Source organism: Dipteris shenzhenensis, chromosome 32, assembly GCF_047967505.1.
Source record: "Dipteris shenzhenensis isolate YYH24624 ecotype China chromosome 32, Dip_SZ_1.0, whole genome shotgun sequence".
Classification (NCBI taxonomy): Eukaryota; Viridiplantae; Streptophyta; class Polypodiopsida; order Gleicheniales; family Dipteridaceae; genus Dipteris; species Dipteris shenzhenensis.
The window spans coordinates 11,484,669-11,511,007 of NC_141627.1; the positions used below are offsets into that span (position 1 = coordinate 11,484,669).

General features: G+C 44.7%; 1 protein-coding gene across 2 annotated transcripts in view; it reads left to right on the plus strand.

The window, feature by feature from the left end:
* LOC147880296 (uncharacterized) overlaps nucleotides 1-16,897 on the plus strand; it is a 38,000-nt gene extending 21,103 nt beyond the window's left edge. The window contains exons 6-8 of one of the 2 annotated variants that reach the window (XM_087370995.1): nucleotides 15,511-15,715; nucleotides 15,838-15,943; nucleotides 16,274-16,897. In XM_087370995.1, the coding sequence (XP_087227121.1) occupies nucleotides 15,511-15,715; nucleotides 15,838-15,941 (309 nt within the window). In that variant the 3' untranslated portion in view covers nucleotides 15,942-15,943; nucleotides 16,274-16,897. The remainder of the gene's footprint in view (nucleotides 1-15,510; nucleotides 15,716-15,837; nucleotides 15,944-16,273) is intronic. The other variant, XM_087370994.1, reaches the window with a different exon arrangement.
* Nucleotides 16,898-26,339: the final 9,442 nt, after the last annotated feature.

The window sequence follows — 26,339 nt, forward strand, 5'->3', positions numbered from 1 at the left end:
CTTTGCGTGATGGAGTTTATGGTTTTCAATCTTATGAGTGACTATCGTTAGATTGAAACTACACTATGTTGTATTTTTAGAGGATGTGTTTGGGAATTTTCTTGGATCCATCTAGGTATATGCTTCTGCCGTATTAGCGGACGTGCAAATTTCACCTTGTGAAGTTTTCCTTCAAGTTGCGGCTTGTTGGTATTACGATAATTATTTCTATCTTAAATGGTGTTGCCCTATCAGCTAGATTTAGTTTTAGATGCTCGTTTGGGAGAGATTAAAATGAACTTCACAAGTAGTTGTAGCTTGAATGAAGAGATTTGGACTACTTTTTGATTAGCCTTCTCCTTTAGTGCTACGCTTTGTCATGGCTGAGTTTACCCTTCACCTCCGGAGTGCCGATAGAGACTCAGTACAAAGACTTTGTATAAATGGATGCTCAAGTATGTGTGGATTTGTATGTGTGAGAGCATACTTTTCTACTATGGTCTACACCCACTGTTGGGCGCTGATGACGTCAGTGGGGATGTCATAGTAGCTGGTCCCTGCTATGCGTGATGCAGTTTATGGTTTTCAATCTTATGAGTGACTATCGTGAGATTGAAACTACACTATGTTGTGTTTTTAGAGGATGAGTTTGGGAATGTTTCTGGATTCATCTAGGTATATGCTTATGTCATGTTAGCGGACATGCAAATTTCACTTTGTGAAGTTTTCGTCCAAGTTGCGGCCTGCTAGTGTTGCGATAATTCTTTCTATCTTAAATGGTGCGTTGCCCTATCAGCTAGATTTAGATTTAGATGCTCATTTGGGAGAGACTAAAATGGAATTGTTTAGACTTCACAACCAATTGTAGCTTGAATGAAGAGATTTGGACTACTTTTTGATTAGCCTTCTCCTTTAGTGCTAGCCTTCGTGATGGCTGAGTTTGCCCTTCATCTCTGCCGATAGAAACTCAGTAGGAAGACTTTGTATAAATGGATGCTCAAGTATGGGTGGGTGTGTGGATTTGGTTGTGTGAGATCATACTTTTATACCATGGTCTACACCCACTGTTGGGCGTTGATGATGTCAGTGGGGATGTCATAGTAGCTAGTCCTTGCTATGCGTGATGGAGTTTATGGTTTTCAATCTTATGAGTGACTATCGTGATGCACTATGTTGTGTTTTTAGAGGATGAGTTTGGGAATGTTCTTGGATTCATCTAGGTATATATCCCAAGCCTTTATATTGCATGGATTGCTATATTGGGCTCCACTTGGGCCTCCCACGGCCCAAAGATCTCCAAACAAGCCTTCATTGTTGTACCCTCCATGCTGCTGAGCATCAAAAGTAGATGCTGCAGTTTTGGAATAAGGTAGGTCCTCGAATGAAACACTCCCACCAGCTCATACGAGCTGTGCAGGGCTTTGTAGTTGCCCTCGCTTTAAGGGTTTTACCCTTTCTTGAGGTCTATGGTCTTAGAATAAATTGGGAAGGATGTTCATCAATAAATTGAAGTTCGTTATGAAATAACTTCAAGAAGGAATGATGATGAATACAAAATGAAATCGTTTAGACTTCACAAGCAGTTGTAGCTTGAATGAAGAAATTTTGACTACTTTTTGATTAGCCTTCTCCTTTAGTGCTTGCCTTCGTCATGGCTGAGTTTGCCCTTCACCTCCGGAGTGCCGACAGAAACTCAGTACGAAGACTTTGTATAAATGGATGCTCAAGTACGTGTGGGTGTGTGAATTTGTATGTGTGAGAGCATACTTTTATACTATGGTTTACACCCACTGTTGGGCGCTGATGACGTCATTGGGGAGCTATGTGTGACTGAGTTTATGGTTTTCAATCTTATGACTCATGAGTGACTATCGTGAGATTGAAACTGCACTATGTTGTGTTTTTAGAGGATGAATTTGGGAATGTTCCTGGATTCATCTAGGTATATGCTTCTGCCGTATTAGTGGACATGCAAATTTCACCTTGTGAAGTTTTCGTCCAAGTTGCGGCCTGCTGGTATTGCGATAATTCTTTCTATCTTAAATGGTGCAATGCCCTATCAGCTAGATTTAGATTTAGATGCTCGTTTGGGAGAGACTAAAATGAAATCGTTTAGACTTCACAAGCAGTTGTAGCTTGAATGAAGAGATTTGGACTACTTTTTGATTAGCCTTCTCCTTTAGTGGTAGCCTTCGTCATGGCTGAGTTTGCCCTTCACCTCCAGAGTGCCGACAGAAACTCAGTACGAAGACTTTGTATAAATGGATGCTCAAGTATGTGTGGGTGTGTGGATTTGTATGTGTGAGAGCATACTTTTATACTATGGTCTACACCCACTGTTGGGCGCTGATGACGTCAGTGGGGATGTCATAGTAGCTAGTCCTTGCTATGTGTCATGGAGTTTATGGTTTTCAATCTTATGAGTGACTATCGTGAGATTGAAACTGCACTATGTTGTGTTTTTAGAGGATGAGTTTGGGAATGTTCCTGGATTCATCTAGGTATATGATGAGGAATACGAAAGCAATATTGGTTTCTAGTCTGTCTGATAAGCATGCAAGCATGAATTACTCCGAGTGAAGACTTGACATGGCCATGCAAGTTCTAACTTGAGAACATTAGGCATATGAAGCAGATAGCTCTTCCGAATCTGAGAAGTGGGAGGATTGGGCGGATGACCAAGCGATGTTGGAAGCACAAAATTTCAGCATTGGATCTCATTTGAGTCGCCCCTTTGATAGCTGACCTTGTTAGCATGGCAGCCTTCGTGAAGTGCACAACACCAACTTTCACAGCTATCTCGTAGAGAAAGAAAGAAAGAAAGAAAGAAAGAAAGTCTATTAACGTCCACTGGAGACCAAAAGGTCTATGGGACAGCAAGAAACCCTCTAGTACATCTGCTTTAGGGAGGGTACATGGCAGCTCCCAAGGAGTGCAAAAAGCCACCCCCATTATTTAGAATACCTACATGATAGTCTAGAAGAGTGAATAGCCATACATCAGTTGAAGACTGAGAGTCTTTTGGTTTTGATTTGAACTCTCTAATTAGTGCTACGCCTTCATGGTAAACTGCCCATTTTCCATCCTTTTTGGCAGCCCCGACTTTAGCTAATTCAGTTGCCTTAATCTTAAGTTGAGCTTGTGTTAGCTCCTTTGCTATCCATACTTTGGTGCCCTTCAACGACCTTTATAGTGCAAAATAGAAGCTGGCTTGGAGTTGTCATCATCTTGCTCATCATCATCCACCCATTCAATGTTGGGCAAGCTTGCTTTGATCTTTGTCAATATTTCACTATATGTGTCCTCCTCTTTGTACCAATCTTCTAGGAGTCCCCCTATTCTAATCTTCAGTGCATTATCACATCTAGCTTCGTGTTCTTTAATCTCTGCTTGAATATCTGACTTACATGCTTTGGTGTCCACTTCCACATCTTCCTTAGCTGCCTAGTAGGCCTTTACCGTCCATTATGCCTGCCATTGCGGCAAGCAAGGCACTTCTCGAGAGTGCCTTCTTGATCTTCAGATCTTTGTGACCCTGCCACACTGCAACAGTCTTGGCTTAATTGCACTTGAAGGCTTCATTCCGAAGGTACACATTTGTCATAGATTGGAGAACATTGAGTCACATTTGCAGGACATTGAGTCTTTTCTGCAGGACATTGAGTCAGATTCTCATATATTGGATCACATTTGCAAAAGTCTCAGCAAAATTTGGGGCTTTTCTGCATTTGCCCTCTTTTTGGCCTATTTGCCCTCATTAAATTGGGGCTTTTGCCAAATTCGCTGTTTTTGCAGTGAACATTGCTTGACACAGTCACATTTGGGTCAAATCTGCATTTGCCCTTTGATTTGGGTTGGAAATTTGCAGAATATTTATTTGCAGATATTTGCTGTCATTTTTGGACAGCCAGCTCTTTGCAGTGATAGCCTTAAGGCTTTTGGGTTTTCAGGTCTTTTTCAGGGTATCCCATTTGCAATGGCTAGCAACAATCAAGATCTATTTGGCATTCTTCGTGAAGATGATAAGTTGGATGGCACCAACTATCCGATGTGGTCCTATCTCATGAAACATATTCTTGTTGCAAAGCATTTGTGGAATATTGTTTCTGGGGCTGATCTGAGGCCAGCCAATACTACAGTGGTTGCCTCTACTGTTGGTCCCTCTGCAGGGGGTACTCCTCCTGATGCCTTATCTTCTAGCACTCCTGCTACTGCTCCCCCAACTCAAGAACAATCAAGATGGGATGCAAGAGATGCGAATGCACATTCGTGTATTGCTTTATCATGCAAGAGAATCATTATTCCACACATCCGGTCTTGCAAGACAGCAAAGGATGCTTGGGACAAATTGGCTTCTCTTTATCAGATTCGCAATGAAGCACGTGTTGCATATTTGAGAAGGCAATTACAGGAAGTCAATATGAATGAAGGTGACTCTATGGATGCATACCTGACAAAGGTCAAGGACCTCATGGAACAATTTGCCAACATTGATGAGGTGGTGCCAAATTCACAGTTTGTCAGTACCACATTGAATGGACTGCTAGATACATATCAGGGGTTGCTACAACCCTTCGATTAGTGGTCATGGGTAATCCTAACCACTATTGTTTTGATCAGCTAGTTACTTTGCTTTTGCAGGAAGAGCAAAGTAGAGCTAATAGACAAGCCATTATTCCTGATCATGCATTTGCTTCACAGCAGACAGGAAGAGGCAAGGCTTCCAAGCCTATGGGTAAGCCAAAATCTGCGCATAGCAGCTGCAATTCCTCCCATGCATCTAAAAATACAGCAGATAAGTCAAAGAAGAAAAGATGCAACTATTGTCGCAAGCCGGGACATGACATTTCAGAATGCAGGAAGCACATTGCTTCGGAGAAAAAGAAAGCAGGATTGACAGTTAATGCCTCACATGCTATTGAATCCCATGAGCCAGCAGATGCTTCACATGCACATGCTCTTCAGGATGATTGGGCATGGGCTGTCCATTGCTCATTTGATCCCTCCAAAGCTGATGCACTCGTTACTAGTGATGATGCTCAGTCCTGGTACTTTGATAGTAGTTTATGACCTTCGTGATGACAATGCCATAGTTCTCACTGGCACTTTGCAAAAGAAGCTTTATCACCTTGATCATCACTCAGTTGCACTTTCTATTGAAGCATTTGCAATTTCAGATTCAAAGCTTGCTGAAACTCATCTTTGGCATGAGAGAATGGGTCATCTCAATTATAGAGCTCTTGCAAAGCTACATTCACAGCAGATGGCAAATGATGTACCTCAAACTCACATAGTTTCCAAACATGTGTGTGAGGGTTGTCTTTTGGGTAAGATGCATCGGTTTCCTTTTCAAAAGAATTGTCCAAAACTCTCACAAAGGAAATTGCAGCAGTGCATAGTGATGTCTGTGGCCCAATGAGGACAAATGCCATTGGAGGGTACAAATATTTCATGACTCTCATTGATGATTTCACAAGATATTGTTGGATATATCCTTTAAAAGCCAAATCTGATGTGTTCTTCTGCTTTCAGAGGTGGCTGAATATGGTTGAGAATGAATCAAGATGCAAGCTTGTCACCCTCAACACAGATAGGGGGGGAGAGTATATGTCAAAGGAGTTTGATGCATTTTTGTCTTCACGGGGCATTGTTCACTCATGCACTACTCCTTACACTCCTCAGCATAATCCTGTTCCTGAAAGGAAGAACAGGCTACTATGGAGATGGCCAAATGCATGCTTAGAGCCAAGTCTTTGCCCAATAAATTTTGGCTTGATGCAGTGATGTGTGCCAACTATGTGCTGAATAGATCACCTACATGCGCATTGAAGACTGTTACACCTTATGAAGCATGGAAAGGCAAGAAGCCTTCACCTTCACACATGAGAGTTTTTGGGTCTCTTGCAATGTTCATGTACCATCTCAGCTAAGACATAAGCTTGATGACAAGGCAATCAAATGCATATTTATTGGTTATAGCCAGGAGAGTAGAGGGTATCGGTTATATCAACCAAATACTAGGAAGATTATTGTCAGTAGAGATGTAATCTTTGCTGAACATTCAGCTTCTCCTCTTGTGGACTGCAAAGCTAAGCCAGATGTTGACATGTTTGATGCCTTTGAATCTTGGTTACCTTTGCCCTTCTCAGAAGAGGACTTTGACCAGCAACATGAGCCTCTTGCAGGCCCTCCACCAAGCAATAATCAGCCACTACCCCATGCTGATTTGCAGGTTTCTCTTCCAGCACAAAATGATTCCACTATTCATGATGCAGTCATTGAAGAAAGAGCTGTCAATAGACAACAAAGGCAAGTTCCCAAATGGCTTCTTGATACATTGAGGGACAGTAAACAAGATCAGCCTTTTGCTGCCCGGACAAGATCAGGGAATAGACAGATGCATGGTCACTTTCTTGAGTTTGCACTCCTTGCTACAGCTTGCAATGAAGAGCCTCTGTGCCATAAAGATGCTTTTGACAGCAAAGAGTGGATGGATGCAATGGAGCTGAGTTACATTTCATTGCTAAAAATGACACATGGGAATTAGTAGATCTCTCTCCCAGCAAGCATGCCATTGGAACCCGGTGGGTCTACAAATTAAAAAGGAAATCTGATGGCAGCATAGATCGATACAAAGCCCATCTTGTTGCAAAAGGGTATGCCCAACAACAAGGCATTGACTTTGAGGAGACATTTGCTCCCACATCCAGGATTACTACCATTAGATGTGTCATTGCCATTGCAGCCCATCATCATTGGCAAGTGCACCAACTTGACATCAAGACTGCTTTTCTTCATGGGGATCTGCAGGAAGAAGTATATGTCACACAACCTCCTGGCTTTGAGGTTGTTAATTCTGAAAATAAGGTATGCCGGCTTAGAAAAGCCCTTTATGGTTTGAAGCAGGCACCCAAGGCATGGTGTGCCAAAATTCATGCACACTTACTATCCCTTGGTTTTCAGAATAGTCCCACAGAACCCACTCTTAATGTCCGTGGGAGTGGATCTGATTTTTTAGTGCTGATTTTATATGTGGATGATATGCTCATCACAGGCCCAGATACTCAGCAAATTGCAGCTTTCAAGGCTGATTTGCAGCAGATTTTTGACATGTCAGACATGGGATAGCTCCATTATTATTTGGGCATTCAGTTTGCTCATGTTGAGGGGGGTATCATGATGTCTCAGTCCAAGTATATTGGATAGCTCCTTGATCGTTTTCAGTTTGAGGATTGCAAGCCAATCTCTACTCGAGTGGACCCTGGCTTCAAATTCTCAGCTCATGATGGGAGCCCACCATGTGATATCACTCTTTATCAGCAGGCTGTTGGATGCCTTATTTATTTATGTCACACCAGACCTGACTTGCAGTATGCAGTATCTCAGCTCACCAGATTCATGCACATGCCTAGTTCACAGCATTGGCAGGCAGTGAAGAGAGTCTTCAGATATCTCAGAGGCACTCAGGATTTAGCCCTCTTCTATGGTGATCAGGGTTCACTTACCATGCATGCTTACACAGATAGTGACTGGGCAGGATGTTCCGACACCAGAGTGTCACATACTGGCAATTGTTTTTTGCTTGGCAATTCATGTATCTCTTGGCTCAGCAAGAAGCAACCAACAGTTGCCACATTTAGCTATGAGGCTGAGTACAGGGCAGCTTTTACCGCTACAGTAGAGTGTGTCTAGCTTCGGTTACTTACAGATCTTGGTATTCGCCAGACATCCTCCACTATGGTCTACACTGACAGCGAGAGTGCTTTGGCCATTGTGCGTAACCTAGTGTTTCATGCACGTACCAAGCATATTGAAGTTTACTATCATTATGTTCGGGAGTGGTTGTCAACAGGAGACAGAGTTGTCCTATCTTCCCACAGAGGACAACATAGCAGATCTATTTACAAAGGCACTTCCTTGTCCCAAGTTCGAAGTCTTCCACCAGGCTTTACACTTGGTTCCCTTTGTTACATGATCGGACATACCTTGTACATTCATAGGTGGCTATATCCTTTTAAGTGAACATGTGCCACCTGGATCAGAAAATACCAGGTATTTTGAGATGTTTCTAGAATACTTCAGCCGATACCATGGAGGGGGGTTTGTAGGCCATCTTCTCGCAGTTCTAGTGATGCCCTATAGGCCCTGATATGTGCCTTGTAGGCATTGGTATAGGCACTTAGTTTATTGTGTGCCTTTTATGCCACATAGGACACTTAGTCCTTCGTGACACGTAGGTCTAGGTACAAGTTACTATGTACTTTGTTTTTACACACTACTCAAGATTGACGTGACGGTTGTTTCTTTCGACTCTTTGTACCTTACACTCGCTCTTTCATTCAACGATCCTACAGTCCAAAGGGGCTGGGCCCTGCATGGAACAAAGGACCAGCAAAGGGCCCTAAATAGGGCTGGATAGGCAGCCAACCAGCCAACCAACTGGTCGGTTGGTTAGGGCTGCTACAGACCAGCCAGTCGGCCCACTTAGGGCTGGCTGGTCGGTTGGTTCTGGAGGGCCTTGTGCACTATATAAGGAGGGCCTTTGTGCCCTCATAACTCATTCTCTGGAGCAGCCAACCACCAGCAGATTGAATCAGCAGGGAGGACCTTCCTTGGGCCTACATTGAGGAGGTGAAGGAGGCACATAGAAGCTGCAGACAAAGCTGAGAAAGGGCTGCCTACCTAGGCTGATCTACTGGCAATAAGGGAGAGAACCATTTTGGATGGAAGGTCTATAGACGCTCGAGGTGGAGCACGCGGGCTCGAGTCTAGAGATAATTGGCAGATAGGAGAAGGACCTTGTGGTAAGATCGGAGGACCACACCATTGGTGGGACTGTGGATCTATCTCTTTTGTATTGTGTCCATGGCTTTGGAAAGAAATATATTATTTTGGTAGTTTCTCTATCTGGCTGGTTCATTGTCTATTGATGAGTCTGCACATCTATTTTATGGACATAAGTTAAGAAGTTTGTGATTCCACACCCCACACCACACTGTGTGAGATCCTGGGCATTACTATCAGTCTTCCGCTATGCGTACCCTCTGTTGGGTGATTTCTAATACGTCATCCTCCTCCTCAGTGTTGACAATCTTGTTTTTAGTATGGGAATCTGAGCAACATCTGTCGTCCTCTGCCTTAACAAGGGAATCTAATTCTTTGAACTATTGCTCCATGTCTTACATTAGTAGAATCACGCCACTGTTTGCACATCTGGTCTCGGGGACGCATGGAGCAACCATTTATTTTTAAAAAATAGCATTATGGTTGATATGCATACTAAAAAAGAAATAGGTGAGTGACGAGTCTCCAAATTTGAAAGTTTTTGTTGGAAAGGTCACCTCCTCATCTATAAGCTTCCATATGAGGAGAGCATGGGGGAGGGAGACCTAGGGCATTTGCCTTGAGGGAAAAGCCTGGAGGGGGGGTTGCCACATGGGCAACACCTCACAGCAAAGAAAAAAGGGCTAAAAGGGCTGCCACATGGGCAGCACATGGCCTGCCATGTGGGCAGTACAACAGCCGGGCAGTGGCGCAGCAAAGCGGGTGTCTACGGGCTGGAACAGGCCCCTAAAAGAGGTGCACAGGTGGCGGGACAGAGGGCCAGCCCATGGTGCATTAATGGCAGGGGGGAACCAGCAGGAGTGTCGGCCACATGGAGGGGCTGGTTGGGCTGGTTGGAGCCAGCCAACCAGGCCTTATATAGGCAGACAAATGGGGCTGGGACCCTGCCTTGAAAGGAGGGCTAAAGCCCTTGGAGTGTGGGCCAAAGGCCCTAGAAAAATGAGCCCCACAGGGGCATTTATAGGCAGACCAGGGCAGGGCCTGGTCGGCCTGATTGCGTCGGCCATAGGCAGCCTGCCTGGTCGGTTTTTGCAGCAGCCCTTGGGGGCTAAAAGGAGGGCCTCCAAGCCCTCATTCCTCATCATTTGGAGCACCAAGCAGGAGCAGCAAAGACCAGCACCCTTGGAGCCTATTCTGGAGGACCAAGAAGAGTTGGAAGGCTGCAGACCTAGCTCAGCAAGGTGCTGCCCACCTGGGCTGATTCACAGGCAGCAAGGTGGAGAAGATCATTTTGGACAGAAAGTCTACAGACGCTCGAAGTGGAGCACGCGGGATTGAGTCTAGAGATATCCAGCAGTTAGTAGAAGTACCTTGTGGTAAGCTCAGAGGACCACACCATTGGTGGGACTCTGGGTCTCTCTTTTGTATTGTGCCCATAGCTTTGGACGGAAATATGTTATTTTGGTGGTTTCTATTTCTGGCTGGTTCATTGTTTATTGATGAGTCTGCACATCTATGTGATGCACATTAAGTCAATAAGTTTGTGATTCCACACCCCACACACATTGTGTGAGCTCCTGGGCTGTTCTATCAATCTTCCGCTGTGCGAACACTCTATTGGTCCATTTCTAACATGGTATCAGAGCCCAAGTAGGAGGCTCAGGTGTGGGAGCCTGAAAGCAGGGACCTTGTTGAAGGACGACCCTGATTCAGAAGCTCTTGGCAATCGACTTCCACGATTGGAGGACAGTGGCCTTTTCGAGGAGGGCGACTCAGCTTCAGTGAGGTGGATATAGAGTTCTGGTATATGGAAGGTTGAGTTTGCTCGAGTGTGATGTGTGGTTTAGCAGCACAGATAGCGATCTCTTCAGCCTCTTCAGCCCGTCCTCTCCCTTCCTCCTTCCCCATATTTTTTTCTTTCACCATCCTTAACTTTGGAGAGTCTGTGAAATTGGATGGGACAAATTACTCTATCTGAAAGATGAGGATTCAGAGTAATTTAGAGGCTCGGAAGCTATGGGAAATTGACAACGGGAGTGAAGGCGAAGCTGGAGGATATGGTAGACAAGGAGGGGAAGATACTCATACCAGTAGATGGAGAGAAGCTCGAAGCTTGGGAAGACATTGATCATAGGGACTACGGCGGACTTTGTGCTTTCTCACATCTAGATGGTTGACTCGTCAGTAGAGGTGTGGACCATTCTGAAGGATTTGTACGAGACAGACAGCACATCCCGGATCTTGCTTCTTGAGCATCAGCTTTACACCCTGGATATGGATGAGGGAGATTTGGTACATGACCACTTGGCGAAAGTCAAGGTGGTGAGGGATCAACTAGCATCTGTTGGTCAGAAGTTGGACTCGTGCCAGTTGGCCTTGATGGTACTAAGGAGGCTACCTTGGAGTTTCAAAAGCTTTGTTACGACTGGGGCAGTAGGACAGAGGACCAAACCTCTGACTTTTGAGGAGTTGGGTCCATTACTGCTACAGGAAAAAGCTAGGGAGAAGCTCTACAACAACGACAAAGATGACAAGGCGTTGCTGGCGAAGGATTATGTTGGCAAAGGGAAGGGCAAGCTTAACGGTGGCAAGTCCAAGAAGGATGACTTTGATGATGAGGACACGTCCAAGAGGAAGCAGCAGAAGAAGTGCTTCTACTGTGCCACCCCAGGCCATTTTGCGAAGGATTGCAGAAAGAAGAAGGCGGATTAGAAAAACAAAAGGGAGTTCGACTCAGATTTAGAGGGGAACACAAAAGCCAAAGCTAATGTGGTAATCGAAGAGTTGTTTTTGGTGACATCTCCGTGCATTACTGAGGTTAGATATGCCGACCTAGAAACCATAGTGATGATGTCTGACATTGAGATGTGGGTCGACGAGGAGTCAGAAACCTTTGTGAAGGTGCAGGACAGCATGGAGTGCTTGATATCTTCCAGGCGCGTGGATTCGATGGAGTGCCCTAGGGTCTCATGTTCAGATGGTTGCTGTACTTCAGAAGGGGACAATACATGATTACACAGTCTGCTTTTGGAGCAAGCGCACACAGGCAACACGACGATCTTCACACGGGTTCAAGTCTAGAGATAGCCGGTAGATAGGAGAAGGACCTTGTGGTAAGATCAGAGGACCACACCATTGGTGGGACTTTGGATCTCTCTCTCTTGTATTGTGTCCATAGCTTTGGACAGAAATATATTATTTTGCTGGTTTCTTTATTTGGCTGGTTCATTGTCTATTGATGAGTCTGCACATCTATGTGATGCACATTAAGTTAAGAAGTTTGTGATTCCACACCCCCCACACACTGTGTGAGCTCCTGAGCTATTCTATCAGTCTTCTGCTGTACGTACCCTCTGTTAGTCCATTTCTAACAAGTTTAAATTCAAATTTCAGTCTTTTTGAGAATCATAACTTACAAGCTGTAAGTCTGTTCATTGTTGTAGACTTCCTTCATCAGAAGATTTTAGCTCTTCATTGTTGAGGGACACGCTCCGAGACTCGTCATTGTAGCGTTGTAGCGGAGGCCTTGAAAAAGGGCATTATGTCACGGGCATCCACAGCCCGTGGCCATGCTCGGCGGCCACGCAGGCAGCCAGCTCAGAGGCAGCCGACACAGGCAGCCACATCAGCAGCTGCCATGTGGGACTGCTACGCAGTCAGCTGGTAGATGCAGGACACGCAGGCAGCGCAGGAGGACATGTAGGCAGGCGCAGCAGCTGCCACGTGGCAGCACTGACATCAGCACCTGCCACATGGCCTGTCGGCTGTCACGTCAGCAGGTCAGGGGTCAGTGGACCTGGAGAGCTCCAGTCAGTTCAGCAGCAGCAGGAGTCGGCCCTGCTGGTCGGTCTATTTGGGCCCAAGGGGCCTATAGAAGGCAGCCCCTTGGTCCTCATTCGTCATCCCACACTCAGGCATTCCAGCCTTCAGTCCAGCAGCAGCTAGGCCTCCCCTCAGTAGACCAGCAGGGTAGCCTCAGCCTCTGCAGGGATCTCTAGTGTGGATTCACCTCCTCTCTTCAGTATCTAGTCTAGGACAATTTTGCAATGAGGGTTTCAGCCTGTTCATACAGTTGTATTCAGCCCTTTGGCCATTCATTACTCAGTTGTATGTATCCTCTTCGGAGGCCCACTATATTTTCTCCCTCTGATTCTCTCACTCACATCCACAGCATCACTTGTGTATTGAGTGCATCACTCTATCAGTTTAGTTAGTGTTGAGCAGGAAAGAGAGTGAGTCAATCTATCTCCTGCTACATTGGTATCAGAGGTTGAAAATTTCTTTTCTGAGATAGGGAGAGTCAGCTTAGGGGCAGCTCTACTGTATTTTGGTTCAGACAAGATCCGATAAGGACCCTGAGCATCAGTGAGTAGTCCAACACAAGGGGGGATGAGGGTTTAGTTCCTCAACCCCCACCACAGAATCCTGCCGATACTTCCATGTCTGCCATGATGACCGTGATGCAGATCATGATGTAGATGCGGCAGTAGCAGTCTGATGCTCTCCTCAACCGCATGGCCCAGCTCTAGGAAATGTGGGATGATTGTGAGCATGCCGCCAGAGAGTATGACAGAGAAGATCGGAAGGTGAGGCAAGAAAGCGATCGGGAGGAGCAGGAAGCCAGGGAACCCCGGGACCGCAAGGCTTAGGAGGCCAGGGAGCGCAGAGAATGCCACTTAGGAGGAGAAATAAGAACGGGACTGGCAACTCCTCCTCACTCTTCTTTGACCATTAGGAGAGGATAGGGAGAGGCCCCCACCACCAGTCAAGCCTTCTTGCTCGAGAAAGCTCAACTTCACGCGGTACGATGGTAAGCAAGAATCTTTGGTGTTGACATCATGGCTCAATTAGTTTGAAAGTTATTTTTCTGTGATGGCCACAAGGGACAACGAGCAGTGCATGCTAGTATCCATGCACCTTACAGGCGAGGCGGTTACGTGGTGGCTCAAGTGGCAGAAAGACCACTTTGATGCAGATCAGGGGACACCTCTTTACAATTGGACGGAGTTCGTGAAAGACCTGAGATGACGATTCGTGCCACCGCAGTACGTGAAAAGGCTCTAGAGTTAGTTCTATGAGCTACGCCAAGGGGACACCGAGATTGCGAATCATTATGCCAACAAGTTCACTAGCAGAGGCCTTGATAAAGGGCATTGACACTAGAGCTATTAGAGGAGTTATTGGTTGAGGAGCTCGAGGATAGTGCAAACACTGCTGAGTGCCCAATTCATTCGAGGTTGCATTTTAGTTTGATACAAGCGAGGATGGGTTTGTTGAGAAGTGGAGTTTTTAGAAGCATAAGGATTGACTTTTGGTTTTTGAGCATTCACTTCTAAGTTTTGATCATTTATATGTTTATTATTATTAATGATAATGTCTAGACTATCATGTCTACACTCTCCAGTCTATCTAGCTTCTAGTTATGAGTATAGACAATGCTCTATCTAGTTGCTAGCATCATGCATGTTTTACTTTTTCTGAGTCTAGACTAGAGTTAAGAGTACTAGTCTTGACTCTTGCATTATGCATATGCATGCAGCATATTTGACATTTACATTGGCTCATGATTTATGATTTTGTATGGATTGATTCATATCATGGATGACTTGCGAGTATTGACTTTAAGGCTTCATGTATGAGTAACATGTATGACTGTTCAACTATATCGAAATATCTTACGTGCAACAAGCTAAAATTCATTGTAGGATTTAGGACTTTAGAACAACAAAAATCTGAATTTGTATGATTGGATATATTCTAGTCCTACAAAGGTATATTTTTCTATCGTCTTAGCGGACATGCAAATTCTTTGAATTTTTGTCCAAGTGGTGATCAGCTGTTCAACTATATGGAAATATCGTACACGGGTGCAGAAGCCCCAACATCTAAGATGTGTTGGTGTTTTTCTTGATGAAGTGATCTTACAACAAGTTCTTGGCAATCGCAATGCAACCTTGGTTATGACATTGGCTCCCTATTGCATCCTCTCAAAGACTCCAAATCCTCTAGAATCTATTCAAGCCATAGATGTCTCACAAGCCACTAAATACTCAATACTCAATACTCAGCATCACTTGAAGAAAGAACAACCATCAGTTCTCCTTGGCATCTGACCCCAAATTTTATTTCATAGAGAGTTTTGAGATCAATCGGGATGACCTATGGCAGGTACACATCCGTAGGACATGGATATCTCCCATGCAGCCAGGTGGGACTAAGATGGCCTTCCTAGCGAGGACGGCTTCATTCAAGTGCCAAGATACTTATAGATCTATCTCTCCCATGCAGTACGGATCACCATGGGCCAGCTTAGGACCTCATCTCATAGATTCCAGATGGAGGTAGGTCGTGAGATTGTAGCCACAAGGCACCATAGAGATTTGAGACTGTGACTCTAGCTCGACAGAAACTCAGTACGAAGACTTTGTATAAATGGATGCTCAAGTATGTGTGGGTGTGTGGATTTGTATGTGTGAGAGCATATTTTATACTATGGTCTACACCCATTGTTGGGCGCTGATGACGTCAATGGGGAAGTCATAGTAGCTAGTCCTTGTTATGTGTGATGGAGTTTATGGTTTTCAATCTTATAATGTTGAACAAAAGGTCATGGCTTTAATATTTATATTCTAGTCCATCTCCGAGCTAGAGATGTGGGCTTTCTGCCTGAAGAAGCCTTTGTCATTCCATAAAATATAGAAAGCATGAGAGAAGGGATTACTGACAATGGCTTCATATGTTTCACAGAGTCACAATCGACATTCTGTTGAGTTTCAGCGTCAAGCTACTTCTTATGCACGCTTTGCTGGACACCTGGGCGACATGAAGTCTCAAGCTGTGACAGCTGAAAGTGCCATTGGTGTGACACAAGCAGATTTCTCAAAGAATAGCAGACAGATCCCTGTTTTACCGATATCTGCTGTCAACATGGGGCTTTTTCCATCAAGGGAAGGTAGTCTTGTGTGCCTTTCATTTCTTTTTGCATTGTAGATCTCAAGAATCTCATGACAAGAAGTAGGATTCCATAAGCTTTTGCACACTGGTACATTTTTTTGCTGTCGCTGTTTCTTGCAGGCCCTTTATCAGGAGGCTCAGATCTTGTGGTAGAAGCTCTAGCTGAAAGAAAGGTGGCAGAACAAGCCTTAGAATTCCTGGAGCATCCAAAGACCTCTGCATGAGTGTATGCTCTCTCTCTCTCTCTCTCTCTCTCTCTCTCTCTTTACTCCTCTTGTGCTTGGCACCCACAACCCTCGGTTGTCTCTCTAAATTGTGTATTTGGTCTTGTAATCTAGTCAGTAAGTTTAAATTAAAAAATAAGTTCAAAGATTGAGAGACTGTGAGCATTTCCCAATATTATTGCTTGTAAGGCTGGTTTTTGCAATATCTCATTTTTTTGAAAATAGTTTGCCGCTCAAGGCCCCTTCATTTTTGAGGTTTTTCTTCCCCTTTTGATGGGGTTTCTGATTAATTTCAAGGAGTTCCACGGTTCATACAACAAATTCTGGTGCAGCAGGTGGGAGTGGTGCTCCATGGAAGGAATGCTGTTACAGCTCTGCTCTTAAGTGGATCCCTTGGTAGGCCCGGCCCTCTTGAATCCACAAGAAACTAGGTTCGTACATTGCTCACGTCTGAGTTAATCCTGGCTCTAAGTTCTCCAACATCGCCCATATCATTGCGGCTTCTACTGAAGCTACTACGTGCTATTATCTGGAGGCATCTGCAGAGGACAACCCTCATAATTGAAAAGATTGTAACAAGCTGTAATAGAACAGCTCTACGTGATCGTAACATCAAAGCTGCTAATCTATAGACCTACTTGGATGTGTTCCTGGAAAAATCTTCCTAAGGGGTTGTTAAAGGGACAGCTGTAACAGCTCCTAAGGAGCTAGTCAATACTTATGTGGATGGTCTAGAACATGTTAGGTTGTGCCAACTGCAAAGTAGATCTAGAAAATGCGTCAAAATTTTCCTTGTTCTGGAATTTGCCGAGCGGTGAAGTTGGTCTGTTGGAAATTTACTATTTTCCAAATATGGGCTAGTCACATATTGCATGCGAATTTATTAATGACAGGATTGTAAGCTGTGCTATAGGATAGAGAAGTGTGAACAAAAACACCTTCTCATTGAGAGGAGAATATGCGAGTAATGTGAACTGACTGTGTATATTGATGAAAAGAGAACCATTTAACATAAACAGTGGCATGATCTGAGGGGAAACCCTCTCAAATACACAAGAAACTGGCTTCACATACTGCCCACGGCCAACTTAGACATGGCTCCAACATCGCTGATATCATCACAGCTTATGACTAGGTGCTATCAGTCCGGAGGCATTCAGGAGTTGTTAGACTGTGAACACAACAGCGGCAATAGAGCAGCTGTATTTGGCTAGACAGAATTATAATCTGACTCAAAACTGCGAATCTATAGGTAGATACTTCTCCTATTGAGTTAGCCTTTGTGACCTTTCACCTTGTGTGTCTAGAAAATTATTTAAACATATTTCTTGGTCCCTTCAAGGAGATCAACTTACATCCATCCTCTAACGAAGCTTCAAACATAGATATCAAAGTGCTACATCCGTAGCTATAGTTGGAGTTCAAATTCTCTTATGAGGCCCTCCAAGTGACATTGTTTGTTTGTCCTCTTCTTATACCAAGGCTACTTGGATGGTTCGTCAATATGTGAACAACTCTTCTTCAAAAGTAGCTTAGTGCTTTCAATCCTTTTTCAAAGTTTAGACTAGACTATTTTGATAATTGTCTTACCAAGCCTTTAATCATTGCACTTTATTGGTTTTTTCATTTCAATTGACTGTCTCTAGTGAACTTCCTATATGCTTATTGGTTCCAAGTAGTGGTGCCCTGTGCCCTAGCCACTCCAGTCCATTATGCACTCATTACTGGCTAGGTATGAAAGTCCAAATTCTTGGACGTACCAAGGGTTATAGGTGGCATGCTGCCATGCGTTCTCATTTAGGGATGTTATGCTTACACAAGCTTCCTATCAAGCCCTTACAATTCGCTGTCAAAGATCTTGTAGATTGTACGATTGATTTTGGTAGCAACATGGGGAGCTTTTATCTTCCAAATGCTAGCCAATAATTATTGCACGCAAAATCAGTATTCTACATCATCAATATAATAACCTACCTTTAGTAGTGAAAATAATAATTATGAAACGCAATGAAACACAATAGACATTTGTTGAGAGGGAAGTGAGTTAAATTGTGTGTGAAATGATGTAAGGAGAACTATTTAGTGTGGATAGCAACTACGAGGGAGGGCCTTGAGCCTTGATGAATATCGAAAAAGGTGGCTTAACTCATTTCATGACTCTTGTCTACAATTGCCAAGGGCATATGACCCTTATTGTGATGTGATTCGTGAACGTCCTGTTCGAATGTCATAGTTCGCATAATAGTGTTCATGAAAAAAGAGTGAAACATGCTAGGATTTTGACGAAGGTTTGAAGATGTTGAATGGAAACCAAGGTAAGAAAACTATGGAGAGTGATTTACATCTAGGCTATATGGTGAATAGAGAATGCGTGATTAGTGGCTTAGATGTTAGATCTGTTAGAAATCGACCAACAGAGGGTATGCACAGCAAAAGACTGATAGAATAGCCCAGGAGCTCACACAGTGTGTGTGGGGATTGGAATCACAAACTTCTTTACTTAATGTGCATCACATAGATGTACAGACTCATCAATAGACAACAATCCAGGCAAATATAGAAACCACTAAAATAATATATTTCCGTCCAAAGCCATGGACACAATACAAAAGAGAGAGATCCAAAGTCCCACCAGAGTGTGGTACTTTGATCTTACCACAAGGTACTTCTACTATCTGCTGGGTATCACTAGACTCGAGCCCGTGTGCTCCACCTAGAGCGTATGTACCATCCAAAGACCTCAGCACCTTGCTGCCCTAGAAGACAGCCTGGGTTCCAGGAGCTCAGTCTGCAGCACCTCTGGTTCTCCTCTACCTCCTGGATGTAGGCCTGAGGGTCAGTGTACTGCTGCTCCTGCTGTTCCCAAAACTTGCTGGCTGCTGGATGATGAAATGCCCTTCCAAAGGGCTGCTTTTATAGGCCTCTAGGGCCCCTTGCAGTAGCCGACTTTTCCAGACCAGAATGACCAACTTTGTCTGCCCCAAGAAACCGACTGGTTGGCTGCCCCTACCAGCCCAACCAGGGCCCTATATAAGGGTCTTTACTGGCCCTTTCCAAGCATTTGTTCCAGGGCACAAAGCCCTCCATTTATTGCAGGTCCAGCCACTCCTGTCCTGCCCTCTTCTAGGCACGGTAGGCTGGCTGGAACCAGCCCTATACCTGGCCGACCAGGCTGCTGGTCACCCCCTCCATGTTGCGCCACATACAGGGCCTGCTTGAGGTTGTTTTCCTGCCCACACCCTTTGCCATGTGGCTCGCCATACAAGCGCCTACCTCTTGGGATATCTTTGCCCTTGGGTGCTGCTCCAAACATGCCTCTGACAGGCCAGATCCAGGCTAAACCTCCATAGCCAACTTTCCGTCCATGAGCTTCATTTGTTGCAGCCACCATGGCTCCTCGAGGTTCTTTTTTCTTTCTCTGATCTCTGCCCCCATGGCAGCCATGATGCTGCCCATGTGGCCATCTCTTAGACACCAGGTTCACCCCTCCCATGCTCTCCTCATATGGGGGCTTATAGATGGGGAGGTGACCTTTCCAATACCCCCTCTCACCGACACATCTTGGCCCAATGCCAACACATTGATGGCGATGCTTCAGTAATTCCCTAGTCGTAGTTCTCTGGAACATTTCGATGTCAAAATGTTTTCCTGGCTTTTCATCCAGCTGCCCTAGCTCCACCAGGTCCGGTTCTGTGAAGAACCAGCCTTTTCGAGAATGCAAATGTGTGCAATGCATGCAGAATTCGGATGCCAATTGGCCCTCCAATGGGGAAGAGTGCCCTCGTGAGAGTACTTGTTTCTATTTTCGACCTACATGCAAGATGTGTGAGAGATGGCAGATGAAAACAAGGTGAATGAAGAATGGTACGTCGGATTCACAATGAAAGGGTGATACCCTTTCATTAATGTCCCTTGAGATTACTCAAGTTCCATCTTCCCATTTACACCTACCCTTAGCCTATGACCCATGCATCTACCATTCAATGCACCTTAATGCACCCTTCCCTTCCTATTGCCGCCAGGACCTAGACACGTGTGTGCACATTTTATTAATAGAATAAGTGTCATATGTCCAAATTCGATGCCGTCTGAAGTAGTGGCTCTAGCTCGACTAATCCTATCTACTCAGATGATCCACCGGCATACTAAATCAGTCGGTGTCCATCATAAATACAAATACATGTTACACCATTGGCGTATAATAAATAATAATGTTTTAATGTCTACTAATCATGGATTAGTGATTTCTCTTGTCATGACACTCCCTCTTGCTTGAATGGACAGAAGTCGTCTTCTGGATCCTCTCTTGTCTCTTTCTCTTGCGTACGCTTCTCTTTTACTTCTGCATTTGCATCTCTTTATTATTTGCAAATTTTCTTCTCTTGGTACTACACGATCTCTTCTATCAGAACTTAAATCTCATCTTCAAGTTCTGGTTCCTCTTGATGCTGAATATTCAAAATGAAGAAGTACCACTGCAATGCCTCTTCAGTATCTCTTCATGCTCAGAATCCTCTTCTGAATACCAAGCTGCTGAAATCTCTTCATAATAACCTGCTTAATAAGATGAAACATGTTCTCAACAAACTAGTCAGTATTAAAACGATTCTCTCACCCAAATGTTTCATTGAACTAGGTAGTCCTTGGCCATAGTTGATTTTGCGATGGAGAACTACTTAGTCTATAGAAACTATAAACCTTCAATCTCTTTTTCCAACTCCTCTATCTCAGCCCTATTCATCCTATCAGAGGCTCTACACGGAGGAGAAAAATATTTATTCTCTGTCCATACTCTACAATGAATATGCCCACTCTCTATTCAGTTCACACATCCATACACCAGTGTTGGCTGAATGCATAGCATTTGCTCTTGGTTCTATGTTCACTGTAGAGTGTTGGGATGAGGAGATAGAAGCCTTAACCTTCTTGCTTGGATGCTTTGCCTTTTTCTTTTATAGAATTGGTTTTGGCAATGTTGGCTAATAGAGTAGGACATTTATGCCATGGATGCCTTGGCTTATGTTTCTTACATCCGAAACATTTACCCTCCTTAATTAGCTTTTTCATCTCATTGTCAGTCATGAAAGGAAATGGTATCCATCCAGGAGGTGATTAGCTGTTAACATTTTGTACAATAGCTTTCTCCTTTCCTTTGTTGAAGGGTTTACGAGGATTCAATTTCCTCTCAGCAATCTCAGCCAATTTAGTGAGGTCTTTCAAGGTGGTTGGGTTGAACATTTCAACCTCATACCTCACTTTTGGGGTTAGTGCTGCTGAATACTTTTTCCTTTTATCATCCTCACTCTTCTCAGGTAACTCTACAGAGAGTTTTCAGAACCTAGATGTAAATTCAGCGTTACTCTCGTTATCGAATTGCTTGAATCTTTCCCAACAGAAGGTTAATTCTTCATGCCTTGGAGGCATGAAAGTGGCCTTAAGCAGCTCTATAATTTGACCCATTGAAGCATAGGCTCTTTTCCTGTTTGTGATAAGGATCATCACATCAAAGCATCCTTCTGTAGATGCAGTGTGACAAGAGCAAGTTTCTCGTGATCGATCTTATCTTGATGGGCAAAATTTAGCTCAAAATGGCGAATCCAATTGAGGATTTTATCCGCCTCTCGTGCGCCATCATACTATAGGAATTCTATTCTCTCTCGAGGTAGAAATTTAGCTCTTTGAGAGGATACTTAAATCTTCATCCCCAAAATTCAGCACTCTCTTAGTCCCAAATTTTGTCATAATGGACTGTTCAAGCATATGGCTAAGCTGAGAAACCAGCTTACCAACGGGAGACTCCTCTCTCCCTCTTGCACTTGGATTATAAACCATGTGTATAGGATTTTGAGTTAAAGGCGTAAACTCAATGCCTTGCTCTTGGATGAACTCGTTTCTCCCTTCATTTTTGAAGGAAAACTCTCTATTAAGAGATCTTGAAGGAGAAATGAAGGTAATTCTATAAGTGGGTTATCATACTCAATATGTGTGTAACTCTCATCTACATTATCCTCTTCAGGAGGAGGTGATGGTGTTCTCTCCCTATCTCCTTGGTAGTGGAGGAAAAAGGACATGTTCATTATGTTGGGGTAAAGGCACATTGCCACCCTTTTGAAGTTATGACACCTATGACTGTCTTAAGACAGTCATAGGGTGAATCCCTAATCCTAATAAAACTCTATGAGTTTGTGGTGTGGCTCAACACTTTTACACACCCACACTTCTTGTGTCTCCCTCTCTCTCTGTGTCTTCATCGTTCCATTCCCTCACTCTTTCCCTCACAACTGGTATCAGAGCCTCTACGTCTCCCCCTCTCTCCCGTCTACCCCTCACTCTACCTCTCCCCTCGGGCCTCGTGCCCTCAGCAGCGAGCAGGACGCGGCGCGCGAGCAGGGCAGCAGTGGCTAGGCCAGGGCGCAGCAGCAACAAGCTGGGGCGCCGCCACGCGCAGCAGGTGCGCGACCCGCCGCGCGCAGCAGGCGCACACGCAGCCACAGCTGCAGCAGCAGCTAGCTGCGCACCGCACAGCACCGGCGGTCGCAGCCTTCCAGGCGCGCGCAGTGCGCAGCACGGGCTGCGTGCAGCCCGTTGTACGGATAGGTACGGCCATCCGTACCGACTGTACGGACGTCGTACAGGTTGCCGTACCGTACGAACGTGGTCGTACGGACGCTGCGACAGGAGGTACAGGTCGGAATTTTTTTTGGATTTCGTGCCCTCGCAGGTACAGGGTACAGCAGGTACCCTGTGAAGGGCCTGAAGGGGGAAGAAAAGGCAAGAGGGAGAGAGTGAGAGAGAGAGAAGACTCCAATGTGCGGGTGTGAAGTGATGAGCCACACCACAAACTCATTAGTTTTATTAGGATTAGGTTTTACCCTATGACTGTCTTAAGACAGTCATAGGTGTCCTATCTTTAATGAAGGGTTGGCAATGTGCCTTTACCCCAACAACCTCCCACCTAAAGGCCAATGTGCCTAAAGGGGAGAAAAGAATAAAATTACAGCAATATACAGTTACTGTATACAAGACCATAAAATAAGAATGGTCTCATCCTAATCCCATGATGTGGCGGCAATGTGCAAACCGCTCTGTGGGCAAGCTCTTAGTGAGCAAATCTGCAGGATTATCATCAGTATGCACTTTCACAAGCTCAAGTCGCTTGTCTTCCAGTACCTCCCTGATGAAATGATATTTCACTTCTATGTGCTTGGTCTTCTGATGAAAGACCGGATTCTTTGCCAACATGATAGCACTCTGACTATCACAATGCAAAACTGGCATATCTCCTGTAATGCCCAAATCTCCCACCAGCCGAGTAAGCCATATTGCTTCCTTGCAAGCCTCAGTGGCTGCAACACATTCAGCTTTAGTAGTTGACAGTGCAACGCATTTCTGCAACCGAGACACCCATGATATAGCACCTCCTGCAAATGTGAAAATATAACCGGTAGTAGATTTCCGGTTATCTGCATTCCCTGCATAGTCTGAATCTGTAAAACCATGCACCAATGCATCCTGCCTACCATAGCATATGCACAAGTCTTTGGTACCCTTGAGATACCTCAAGACACCTTTCACTGCTTCCCAGTGCCTCTTGCTTGGATTTGCCATATACCTGCTGATGACTCCCACCGCAGAAGCAATATCCGGACGAGTGGCAACCATGGCATACATCAAAGATCCAACTGCAGATGCATACGGAACCTTGGCCATTTCAGCCTTATCATCATCTGATCTGGGGCTGTCCTTACTGCTGAGTTTTAAATGTGGAGGTAACGGGGTACTAATAGACTTCCCCCCCTCCATTTTAAAGCGCTGCAGTACTTTGTCAATGTACTCTTTCTGTGACAGAAACAAAAGTCCCTTGGACCTGTCACGAGTAATCCGCATGCCAAGGACATGATTTGCATCACCCAAGTCTTTCATGTCAAAAGACTTATGCAGTTGTTTCTTCAAAGCACTAATCTCATGCTGAGATTTACTGGCAATAAGCATGTCATCCACATATAGGATGAGTAACATCAAACTGCCACCCTTTGCCCGTTTGGTGTACAAGCAATGATCGGTCTCACACCTATGATACCCTTGGGACTGCATGAAGGCATCAAACTTCTTGTACCATTCTCTTGGCGCCTGCTTGAGTCCATACAAGCTCCTCTTGAGCTTACACACAAGCTGCTCTTTCCCTTTAACAGCATATCCCTCTGGCTGACTCATATAGATCTCATCATGGAGATCTCCGTGAAGAAAAGCTGTCTTCACATCCATCTGACATAAATCCATGTCGTCATGAGCAACAAGAGCTAACACTGCTCTCAAAGTAGTCATCTTGACTACAGGGGAAAAAATCTCATCAAAGTCAATGCCCTTCTCCTGCTTAAATCCCTTGGCAACCAATCTGGCCTTATACCTCGGTAAAGCATTTGAATCCACTTTGACTTTGTAAACCCACTTGCATGGCAAAACCTTTCTGCCTGCAGGTAACTGCACCAAGTCCCATGTATCATTTTGAAGTAGGGAGTCCATTTCTGACTGCATGGCTTTCTCCCACTTCTTTTCTCTGTTCTTCCCATAGCTTCCTTGAAGCTGGAAGGCTCACCACAATCTGTCAGCATGATAAAATCAGCCACATTATTGGCTCCTGGAACAAACCTGGCAGGAGGCCGTTGTGCACGGGTGCTCCTCCTAACAAAATGTTCCGGATTAGGCTGCTGTCCAGCCTGTTCTTCATGCATGACGGGTGGCTGTACCACCATATCTGGCTGTTCTACAGCCCCATCTGCTGGCATATCTAGTGGTGCATCATTGGCAAAATTATCTGGCTGATTTTCAGCCTGTATACCCTCTTGAACAGGGTTATCTGCAGCAGCCTGCTGCTGCATATAAATGGGCATTCTTTGCTGTCCAACATCATCATAAATAACCCTCCTGTATTCCACAGGTTGCACGGGTTCCTTGTGTACACTATCCTCTTTAAAGATGACATCATTGCTGCGTATAATCTTCCGTTTAACGGGATCCCATAACCTGTACCCCATTTCACCTTCGTCACCATAACCCATAAAGATGCATCTGATAGACTTTGGATCCAGTTTGGTGCGCAGTTCTTTGCGTACATGAGCAAAGCACTCGCAGCCAAATACACGTAAGTGCTTATATGAAGGTGGCTTGCCAGACCACACCTCCTCTGGCACTTTCAACTCCAAAGCCTTGTTTGGCGACCTGTTAATAATGTGAACTGCTGTTTGCACGGCTTCTGCCCAAAAGCCATGGGGTAATGCAGCATAAGACAACATACATCGAACCTTCTCCTGAATAGTTCGATTCATCCGCTCACTTGCACCATTTTGAGATGCATTATGAGGAGCTATGAGTTCCTGTTTGATGCCCTTAGCTTGGCAAAACTGCACAAAAGCATGTGACACATACTCACCCCCATTATCGGATCTGAGGCATTTCAGCTTGCGACCTGTCCGATTCTCAACCTGAGCGTCAAACTTCTTGAAAGCATCTAAGGCATCGCCCTTATGCTTCAAGAAATAGACCCACACTTTGCGTGTGGCATCATCAATGAAAGTAATAAAATATTTTGCACCCCCTAGTGATAACTGTGGCATTTCACACAAATCAGTGTGCACTAGATCAAGTGGTGCTCTATTCTGGGGAGACGGCAGATAACCCAAACGTGATAGTTCTTGCATTCCTTTAACAGACATGTGTCCCAACCGGCTATGCCACAATGAAACCTTTGGCAGCTCGGTTATGGCAACAACATGATTACCCACACTGGAAACATAAAGAGGGTACAAGGTATCACTCTTAAAACCCTCAGCCACTACAGCCTGGCCATCAGTAATCACCCATTTAGAATCCCCAAATGTGGTGTGGTAACCACTGTCATCCAATAAGCCAGTGCTAATCAGATTTTTCTTGATTTGCGGCACATGGCGGACACCATCAAGCATGAATATGCGTCCATCAGGAAATACTATCTGTATACTGCCAATCCCTGCAATCTGACCTGCATAGTTGTTCCCAAGATGAACAACTCCATGAGTACCTATGTAGGAAGTAAACCACTCCCTATGAGGAGTAACATGAAAAGAAGCACCTGAATCCAAGAGCCAGGTGTGCATGTCATGACCATCAATAATCAAGGCATGTGCTATTACAGCAGAAGAGCATAAAACATCATGTATGTCACTGTCACTGTCCTCTGCTGCAACATTCACTGCATCCAAGTCATCTGCCTTGGCCTTGCCTTTGCTTTTGCTTGCATTTCCTGCATCCTTTGTTTCAGCCTTCTTGGCTTTCTGATCCCGTATGAACTTGAAGCACTTAGACTTCACATGTCCCTTCTTGCCACAATAAAAGCATTCAATATCCTTTTTACCACGGGAC